Genomic DNA, 10,023 nt, shown 5'->3' on the forward strand with positions numbered 1-10,023 from the left:
TGTTTTCTGAGCTTAACCCTACTGACAGGCCTGTGTTTCTGAGTGTGTCGCAGGGACATGGAGAATACAGAATGGTTGCATTGCGCAAACAGCAACACGGCCTCTCCGGTCATAACTCCGTGCGCCATGTTGCCTTTCCACTGAGTCCTCTGACATGAGGAAACAGGCCGCTAGGCGCTCAGGAAAAATAAAATAATGGAGTGAATGTGGCTGTAAGCGTGCACAAAAACTGAATTTGCGCCGATTAAAAACCCCACTGATCGTCTGCCATCTTGACACCAGTAAGAATTTGATCCGTGTATTGGAGATCGAATTGACACATAAACACGAAAGCACAATAGGCTCGCTGCAGTGGGCCAGCCCTTGAAGATCAAACAAAGACCATCCGGTTACCGACCTGACAGCACAGGAACTCTGCGGATTTTTAAAAATACTATCAAAGCTGTTGATTTAAATAGGTAGGCCACTCATATCTCACACATTTTTGGTGAGTGATCCAGTACAAACACTGAACAAATTCGAGAAAGCAACTTATTTACCCACCCTGATATGTCAGCTGTCTAGCGTTTACACACTGTTATTTACCAGTTCGGATATCTCACGGTGTAACACTTAACTGTAAGACTGTAGATATCAGAAAGCTAGGACGTCATTTGATTTCACAGAAGGTAAATAAAGGATTTATTAGAAGGTGATTATATTGTCTGGGGATACGGCCCTCTTGTGTCCAGAGGGAGAATTACATGCTTTCGATTTTACAGGAAATTGAGTAGGTACGTGGAAAAGAATGTATTTTATTTTGGTTTCACATACAACACATTAGTATTTATTACACAAACCACAAAGCATTTTTTTCAGTTTTTCAGTAATTTCCCCCCCTAATAAACAGCATAACATACACGTAAATCTGGAAGTGCTTATAAAGTGAGTGTGGTGATGATGTTACAATACATAAAACTATTCACAAAGTGCAATAATAACAAATACTGTGTTCAAAAAAAGTTATGCAGTGAGTCTTACCAGTTCAAGCAATTACAAATATATTGCAGTGCTGCTATTTTAGGTATGATGCAGGATAATATCACAAAATAATACACAGATGGAACTAGACGCCACATAAATGGTAACTATACTTTAACATATGTATGCACAGGAAAAAGCATATTTGTTAGGCAGTAAGTACTAAAATGCAATTTTATAAATGTAGAAAATGTCACAAAGAACTTGGTCATAAAACATTAAAGCAGAGAAAGAACAACTCAAGGCAAGAATGCTTGATGAAAAAAAGGATTAACTCTCAGTAAGGTTTTAACCAGACTGATAAATACATGTTTTGCCTTTATTGATTAGTGCGATTAATTCATTCACATGCATCTCTGCCAAACTGGAATAACATACTTGTAATTGATTCATGTATTATGATAACATGAAGAAAATGTCAAACACTGTACAAACACTCAGTCAGAACCATTTCTAAATGGCAAAAAGTTATTTCCTCCAACATTTGAGATCCCATCGGCATCTTCTTGCTCATGCACATTTTCCAGCACTGGAGAGAGGGCTGCAGAACTATTCACTGGATTCATCCACTTTGCAAATGGGCTCACAGAGGGGTCTTTTCTCCATCAGGTTGTATGGAAAAGGTGGAACATCACAGCCAGTGAAGTCCAGTTTCTTGGGAACACTGCAGTTAATAAAGTCAAGTTTCTTGGTGCCGTCACAACCAAACTCCAGCCTCTTGAGCCGAGCTAGATTCTTGATGCTGCCGGGGGGCCGTCCGGGGCTGACCTTATATCCTGCTGCTTTGGTGGTACCAAGGGGCCTTCCCGGGCTTGTTTTGAACCCAGCTGCTCTAGTGGTCCCGAGTGGACGTCCAGTACTTGTACGATATCCTGCTGACTTTGTGGTCCCTGATGGCCTCCCTCTCCTCCCCGACTTAACTATGCTCTTCTTCTTTTTAGAGCCATCCAGCCCCACCGCCTCACTGCTCCTGATCCTCACTGTCTGAGGGTGGAAGTCGTTCTGGGTGCTTTGCATTTGACATATCATGGCTTTGTGCATGCCCTGCGGCAAAGGGGCTAGGCCGGCAAGGGACAACTGCAAACCAGGGGTTGTCTGAGATGGGTAGAATTTGTTGGACTGTGTGCTACAGAGATCAAAGTGGCTGGCTGGATGACAGTCCTCTGCCAGCCCACTCATACAATAGTCACTGCTGCTGCTTGTCACTTGATGCATCATTTTCTGTTGGAATGCAGAGAAATACAAACATTAGGTGGAAAAGCTACTCATGCAAATGTGAACCAAGAAAAACAAACCCAAAGAAGCATTTTTAGTAGCTTACTTTTGATGGAGCCAATAGGCCTTTTAGCGTTGCAACAAAACACATTTTACGTCAAGACAAAGCGAGGTAAACTACAACTATAGTTAGCATAAAGCCAAACAAGTCTCGCAGAAAAATAAATCTTACCGCATGCAATATCTTGTTTATTTTAAAAACGTAAAATAAATAGTTCGTACCTCATTTGTTTGGTGAATGTTAGATGGAAAGGGTTAATTTCGGAACGCATACATTATCCTTTTCTGTCAGCGACAACATGTTTATGAAGACGCTGCTCAAAATACGCCCTGGCATTCATGAGTATTGTCTTGTAGCGGGGCTGCGATTTCTGCTGTTTATTTCATGGCCATTTAATCCTTTAAGCAGAGGTTTAGATGAGGAGCAGCCATTTTCGCCTGGATTTTTTTTTGATATAACAGGATGCGCTGACCACGCATGCGCACATATTCGGAAACGGCAGAGGCAAATCGGTATCCCCCATTGTGGTTCTGGCAGATTAAACAAAGACGCATCATAATAGTGTGCGTAACTAAACAAAGGGCACTTAGTTACATTATAACAAATAAATAAAAATTGACACAACTCCAGCAATACCATCATCTGCTACATTGTTCATAGTGTGCAAGTACTCTAATCCAATTACGCTTTTAACTCAGTATTGCTGGTAATTAGGAACTATGAGTGTACATGTGCCACAATTACAACAACAGAGACACACCTTCACTTTTTGTAGGTTTTATTAACATCCATATCAACTTAAGTATAGACACTGGATTTATGGAGCAAATGCAGTGCCAGGACAGATAGCAATATACATTTCAGCATTTCCCCCTATGGTCTTCTCCAAACGTATGAAAGTCCATAGGACTTAAGTTTCCTTGATGAGCTTGGTGAGCTTCAGAATCTTTGTTTTGGTGGACATGTCCACGTATTTGTCCCCGATACTGACGATCATGCCACCAAGGATGGTAGAATCCAGCTGTGAAGAGGAGACAACGTTTTAAATTACATGCAACACTTAAAATGTTAGGTTAGAGTGTTTTTTTAATTAGCTTTACTTATTAATGTATTTGTGACCTAAGACTATATTTAGTATGATAGGGAAAATGCTTTTTTGTTCCGATAGGCTTCCAATCTTGAATTCTAGGCACGGAAATGTTTTTGGGCAACAGTCAACCTTGACTATTGATAACAGTGCTCTAAGAATTTCACAGGATTATTTTTAAAATGTCTTCCATTTCATATTTTATATATTAGATATGTGAATATAACTTTTTCTCCTCTAGTTTTTTTTAATAGAATATATGTAAAAGTATTTCTTTCTTTCTTAAATAAAAAAAAAAAGTTATCCCATGTGCCCAAAGGCTTAATAAATGAGATAAACTTGGAGTCACGACAACTGCAGAATGTTAATTCGTATGTGTGTGCGATCTTGCAACATACCTTTGTTTCCAGCTTGATAGATTCATGCTTCTGAAGAAAGCCCTTTAGAGCTACTTTCAGGTCAGCAAGGCTAGCTGCATCCAAAGGCTGAAAATTGACAAATGTTACTTGGTTGATTGTATAACATATTTGCAGTAAACAGATGCAAAAGTAACCGATACAGAATAATGACTGCGGTTTAAGGTGACCAGTGTCAAGGTGTAGTCCAATCCACAAGGATGTGGAGTCAGATAGATATCGTGTCAACTCATTTTATACCTGTGCAGTGGTGACGGTGCAGGACACCTCTCCACGGTGTGCACTCATCATTTTGCCATAAGCAGTGATGACGTCAGCAGTTATAGTAAGACGGCCATTATCAGCCAACACATCTGCAAAACAAAAAGGAGGACACATTTGAAGAAGATGCAATACTGTCCGTTTCCTTGCATTACCAACAGATGGCCTTCAGTTCAGCTAGAGTGTAGAAAAGCCTTTTTAACCTAACATATCTAACTTTAGAATATAAATAGTGTTTAGGCAATTACCGTTTGACTGCCTTGTTCCAAAAAACACTTCCAGAGATTATTAGACCACAAGAAGCTAACATATGACCACAAGAAGCTAACGTATGTCTCTGACCTCTACGGAGGTCAGACAAACATTATGTTCTACTACTCCATTTTGCTGCACAAGATGCTTTTCATTCCCATGTGACTTCTTATTTTAGATAAAACAGAAAAAGTTGTGTGTATTCCCAACACACTCAAGTCAGTAGAATTTCAATCTAGCACCAACTATAAATAATTAAAATGGTTGAGGCTAGGCAAACACACATGTTTTTACATATTCAACATTGAAAACACTGAGCATTTAAGATTACTTTTTCATATTTTTGCATGTTGTAATTGTGAAAACGTTTTTTATGTATTTGTATCCTAACTGGTGTGTGATGGTGGACTCCTTTATGCTTTTTCATGGTAACGACCTTACACTACACTCACATACCTGTGTTTTACTCATCTTTAATTAGTACAAATCCATGCTAAAACTTGTAGCAGTATTGAGGGCAGTAACTCACTGATGAGGTTGAAGGTGATGGGGGAAACCTTGGACTTTGCAAGACCATCCTGGAAGGTTTTCTGCTTGAAGCTGCGCTTTACATGAGGATTCATTACAATACTGGAAACCTTGGGGTCCTTGATCAGGGACTGAAAAACAAGATGGCAGAAAGCAAGAGGACACTAAATGAATGTACTATAATAGAAATGCATGTTGAATTGAAACACCATGGATGAGCAAAAACTGAAAATGAATCCATAATTATCCTTATGTCTGATACACAGGACATTGTAATACTGTAAATTGATTACCAACAATTATATTCTTATCAACTTGTGATAAAACGTTGAGAAAACACTCCTCCTCATCGTCACCTTTACATCATTTAAAACTGCACTTCAAGGTCTTAACTGTTCACTTACAGACACTTTCCCCAGCTCCTGCTCCACTTGGTCCAGAATGTTCTGCTTGCTGGCAGCCGAGAACAGAGCAGTGGCATAGCGGCCCTCCACCCCGTAGACCGTGATGGGAGCCTATAAAGACATGTACACACAGATTAACTGCGAACTCTAATCAGTTTTAAACAAGCGTCCTGCAGTGTGACGATATTTACCTTGACCAGTTTTTGTCTGATGACAGACGTGCTGAACTGGCGGGCCTAGAAAATAAAAAATAAATGATGTCAACACAGATAAAGCAGAACATTAGCCGATTAACCTTTAGGAACCAAGTGTACCGTTTACGTTAAAGTGAGCTAGCTGGTAGGCTAACACATTAGCAGTCATTCAAGTGCAAAGGCCTCGTGTGGGTTTTTTACACATTAAGAGTTACATCCTGGTCTCCAAAGGGAATACAACACAATAAGATGTGCAACTGAAATGATAAACAAGTCGGTCAAAACCACTGTAACATGATTAAAATCACCAAAATCATTGAATGTCTTACCTGCTGTCCTAGCATGAGTGCTGCCATTTTCTCCTACAGCTGTGTAGAGTAGAACAAACAACTGCGCATGTGCCCTTGAGAGGAAGGAGTGTGACTGTGGGTAATGTAGTCTTTCCAGTGTGGCGCATTCTGACAGGTCAGGTCTATAAACAACATTTCTAAAAATAACAAATGTGGGGCCATTCAGTAGTGTAAAAAGCAAATAAACATTGCAGTTGCTTTTCTGTTTATATAATATGACGTGTAAACCCAAAATAGACTCACTGTCAAAAATAAAACTGGCAGTAGAGACCAGACATTAATTGTGTGGGAAGTTTAAAAAAGGGGTTCAGTGGTTAGATAGGCTATAGAGTTTCTATTAGCCCAGAAACCCCCCAACCGACTGCTACAAACGGCAGACAACATACATATCTGTTACATTATTATCTTTGAAAAAATGTAAAGGATGTGCTTAGTTTAAGACTTCAGCAAAGTCAGTTTATCATCATGTGAAATTTGTTGGATTTGTAATGTTCAACCTTTGGTCATGACCGCTGTCGTCCAGCAGAGGGCCACAGAGCAATTTCACTCTTTATATAACCGAGATCAAGACAACATTAAACCAGAGTGAAAAATTAAGATAAAATACATAAACTAATTATATTTCATCCCGCAGTGTTACATTTGCGTTTTTGTTTGTTTGCTAAAATCCTCCCCAGAGAGCCCACCACCGATGCGATGACGTAAATGTGATTTGTTGCTCAGCCTCTCTGGACCAGCTGGAGTTAGCTGGTTGGGTCTACATTTCTCTGAGCTAGTATTGTTTGTGACAATAATAAGGGGCTCTATGACATTAAGCTTAACTGTGAATAGTTACGTCACATTATTTAGGTATCATGTGAACTAAACACTTTTTTCTCTACCAAACTGGAGGGACGCAGGGCAGTTGACGCATTCGTTTTCGTGGAGCCCGCACACACATACACATACACACGTACAAACTGCGAATGACCAGAGCGCTTGCTAGGACGTAGCATAGCTGGGACATCAAACGAAACGAAACTGCGAGAGGTTTTCCGGATTTGTTTTTAAAGCTGGTCGGCTCGCTAGCTGACAGCAAACCAGGCATGGACGACAAGTCATTCACCAAGGAGTTGGACGGATGGATTGAACAACTGAATGAGTGCAAACAGCTGAGTGAGAACCAGGTCAAAGTCCTGTGTGAAAAGGTAAGGTTTGCGCAGGAAGGAATTCAGGCAAGCTATTGATACCTGTCGATAGATATCTGCAATGCTAGCGGGCCATTCGGGTTACATCTCCTGAATCATAAAGTATTGCCTTGAATAACGTCAGCTAATGCATGTGGCCTTGCTTTGGAGCGCACCATTTGGCTGCAGCTGCATGCAGCACATAGGGAAGCAACTCGCCAAGAAGATGGAGGAGGAGGATGCCTGAAAATATGTTTTCCTAGCTACGCCCACTCCTGGTTCCTCACTTGGGTGCACTGGCAGTACCACATCACGCTATAACCATCTGCTGCATAACTCACAATCTGAACAATTATGCAATTCAGTCTCCTAGTGTATTATTGTAAAACACGTGCATACCCTGCACCATACTCCATGTTTCCTGTTCATCACCCTGTGTTATCCTGGTCCTCTATTTTAGGCCAAGGAGATCCTTACAAAGGAATCCAACGTGCAGGAGGTGAGATGTCCAGTGACAGTCTGTGGAGATGTCCATGGTCAGTTCCATGACCTGATGGAGCTGTTTAAGATTGGAGGGAAGTCTCCAGACACTAACTATCTCTTCATGGGAGACTATGTTGACAGAGGCTACTATTCTGTGGAGACAGTTTCTCTCCTGGTTTCTCTGAAGGTAAAAAATCAAAACAATACTTTGCCTCTCACGCTCATATGAGGTTTGATTTGGGGTAGGCATAATGTGTATGGCTAATTGATCTTCCATTTTGTTTATATTCACATTTTTCTTTTGAAGGTAAGGTTCCGTGAACGAATTACAATTCTCAGAGGGAACCATGAGAGCAGACAGATCACACAAGTGTACGGCTTCTACGATGAGTGCTTAAGGAAATACGGAAATGCCAATGTTTGGAAGTACTTCACAGATCTGTTTGACTATCTGCCCCTCACTGCGCTGGTAGATAACCAGGTAAGGTTGAGTATTCACAGGTAGGGTGTGTCATAAAGCACAGATACAGGAATTTATCATTAATCACCTGTGATTTATTTTCTCTCCCTTCTGCAAGATTTTCTGCCTTCATGGAGGATTATCTCCTTCAATAGACACACTGGAACACATCAGAGCGCTGGATCGCTTGCAGGAAGTTCCTCACGAGGTAATTTCAGCATATGTTAATTTTTTACATTAGACAAACTACCTTTAAGGCCTTTCCAGATTATGGATTATTCTGTAACAACATATGGATTACATTTATATTAAGGCATATGGTTGTGCATGTTGATGCAAGGGTGCTCTTGATACTTTATAATGTTTACATCAAGTATTGCACATTTATGCACATTCATGAAATTTAGAGCTAAAACAATATATAAATTCATCGATCCATAGGAAATGAATAGAATAAAAAATTCCTACCTAAGCAATAACTCAGCAGATTATTCAATAACAAAAATTCGCTTTAGCTGCAGCCTTAATACAATTCTGTAGTTTGACAGTTTCCTAAAACCTCTACATATTGGATAGATTTTGAACAACACTAATGTTTCCTCCATGCTTCAGGGTCCGATGTGTGACCTGTTATGGTCGGACCCAGATGACCGAGGTGGCTGGGGCATCTCACCCCGTGGTGCTGGTTACACCTTCGGGCAGGACATTTCTGAGACCTTCAACCACGCAAACGGCCTAACTTTGGTTTCAAGAGCCCACCAACTGGTGATGGAGGTACTTAAAGTTTGTTTAACTGCTGAAAATTATTATTATCATTATGTTTCTTAATTCGAAAAATTGCAAATGCAGATTGAACTTTAGATGTTGGAAAATGTAAATAGGTACAATAGGTAACACGCCGATAATCTTTTGTTCCAGGGTTATAATTGGTGCCACGACCGCAATGTAGTGACAATCTTCAGTGCACCAAACTATTGCTATCGTTGTGGAAACCAGGCCGCAATAATGGAACTTGATGACACATTGAAATACTCCTTGTAAGTACATTTAACAATCTTTTTGATACAAATTTGTCAACTTTTCAATGATATGGCACTTTCTTACAAATGAATTATTAACACACAAAATAAAAATAAAATAAACATATAATTTAAAATGTGAGTTTTTGAGGAGTCTTGTCCTTTGTTTACTTCAGCCTACAGTTCGACCCTGCACCACGCAGAGGGGAGCCCCATGTGACGCGGCGTACACCAGACTACTTCCTGTAGAGATCACACAGAGAAAAGCATTCATTACCCCATGGACCAAAAACATATCCATAATCCAATGGAATGGAAACTATCACATATAGCTTATAACCACCATCCTTTCAACTTTACTTCCTCTCTGTGCATGATGTTTTTATTGCTAGAAATGATTGCTACTATGAACAATACCGTCACAATACCTACTGGATTGCCAGGAAACACTAATGAAGTAATTCTGATAAATAACAACTAAATGTAAGTAATCTTTGTTAGGGTGTTAATGATGACCAGAGTGTTTCCTTATACAGTGTGTAAACTGCATCTTTCACTTGGCATGGCCTCAAATCAAAGGTAACAGTAAATATAAAGTGAACTCTTTGTTTTTCTTTTTGTAACTAAAGCTCAACAGTTTTTTTGTGAAGTAAGATAATAGGGTTAGACGTCGGAAATGAATATGTTCTCTTTGCACTTTTGTATTTGATTTTTATCACATGGCACTGACAGCCTATGTTCTTTTTATACCCTGTTATAGTGTACGTCGCTCTCTTCTTGCTCTGCTGTCGTCTCCTATGAGAGTTATTGTAATTCATTTAAGTAGGCAATATTGGTACCAATGACAATTGGTTGAAAAATAAACAACTTAATGTTTTGCAGCATCAGCTATATGAAATAAAGTCTGAAGTTGCTTTGTCATTTACTTCAATGTAAGCACTACTTGTGGCATTATTTCCTCTCACCAGTCACCACTAGATGGAAACAGGCACCAAAGAACAACTGCTGATGAGCGAAAAGAACATTCAAGATAGTAATTAGCAGGTTTACTGAAGCTGTGCTGGAAATTGGGTTCTTTTTTAGGTTTTCATTTTGGTAACACAGGTA

The 10,023-nt window shown here is 39.8% G+C and overlaps 3 protein-coding genes across 3 annotated transcripts; 1 reads left to right on the plus strand and 2 right to left on the minus strand.

Moving 5' to 3' along the window:
* Positions 1–774: 774 nt before the first annotated feature.
* On the minus strand, positions 775–2,760 carry LOC117453794 (UPF0461 protein C5orf24 homolog). Its single transcript, XM_034092773.2, has 2 exons — positions 2,518–2,760; positions 775–2,241 (listed from the first exon to the last, which is right to left on the minus strand). Exon 2 carries the CDS (start codon positions 2,236–2,238, stop codon positions 1,570–1,572), a length of 669 nt encoding a protein of 222 aa, XP_033948664.1. The 5' UTR covers positions 2,239–2,241; positions 2,518–2,760; the 3' UTR covers positions 775–1,569.
* A 297-nt stretch (positions 2,761–3,057) lies between these two features.
* atp5po (ATP synthase peripheral stalk subunit OSCP) lies at positions 3,058–5,837 on the minus strand. The gene is made up of 7 exons (XM_034092870.2): positions 5,768–5,837; positions 5,436–5,480; positions 5,245–5,355; positions 4,842–4,971; positions 4,040–4,152; positions 3,782–3,868; positions 3,058–3,317 (listed from the first exon to the last, which is right to left on the minus strand). Exons 1-7 carry the CDS (start codon positions 5,792–5,794, stop codon positions 3,207–3,209), a joined length of 624 nt encoding a protein of 207 aa, XP_033948761.1. The 5' UTR covers positions 5,795–5,837; the 3' UTR covers positions 3,058–3,206.
* Positions 5,838–6,488: 651 nt separating this feature from the next.
* Positions 6,489–9,858, plus strand: LOC117454053 (serine/threonine-protein phosphatase 2A catalytic subunit alpha isoform-like). Its single transcript, XM_034093124.2, has 7 exons — positions 6,489–6,975; positions 7,415–7,624; positions 7,745–7,918; positions 8,016–8,105; positions 8,510–8,671; positions 8,816–8,934; positions 9,093–9,858. The coding sequence occupies exons 1-7, from the start codon at positions 6,874–6,876 to the stop codon at positions 9,163–9,165; spliced, it is 930 nt and encodes a 309-aa protein (XP_033949015.1). The 5' UTR covers positions 6,489–6,873; the 3' UTR covers positions 9,166–9,858.
* The last annotated feature ends 165 nt before the right edge of the window (positions 9,859–10,023 follow it).

Source organism: Pseudochaenichthys georgianus, chromosome 10 (genome assembly GCF_902827115.2).
Source record: "Pseudochaenichthys georgianus chromosome 10, fPseGeo1.2, whole genome shotgun sequence".
Taxonomy (NCBI): Eukaryota; Metazoa; Chordata; class Actinopteri; order Perciformes; family Channichthyidae; genus Pseudochaenichthys; species Pseudochaenichthys georgianus.

Coding starts and splice junctions, on each gene's coding strand:
- atp5po (XM_034092870.2), bottom strand. CDS start 5,794: ATGGCAGCACTCATGCTAGGACAGCAG. Junction 5,356..5,435: donor TCAGACAAAAACTGGTCAAG/GTAAATATCGTC, acceptor ATGTCTTTATAG/GCTCCCATCACGGTCTACGG. Junction 4,153..4,841: donor CATCACCTTCAACCTCATCA/GTGAGTTACTGC, acceptor TTTGTTTTGCAG/ATGTGTTGGCTGATAATGGC.
- LOC117454053 (XM_034093124.2), top strand. CDS start 6,874: ATGGACGACAAGTCATTCACCAAGGAGTTGGACGGATGGATTGAACAA. Junction 8,106..8,509: donor TGCAGGAAGTTCCTCACGAG/GTAATTTCAGCA, acceptor TCCATGCTTCAG/GGTCCGATGTGTGACCTGTT. Junction 8,672..8,815: donor CCCACCAACTGGTGATGGAG/GTACTTAAAGTT, acceptor CTTTTGTTCCAG/GGTTATAATTGGTGCCACGA.
- LOC117453794 (XM_034092773.2), bottom strand. CDS start 2,238: ATGATGCATCAAGTGACAAGCAGCAGCAGTGACTATTGTATGAGTGGG.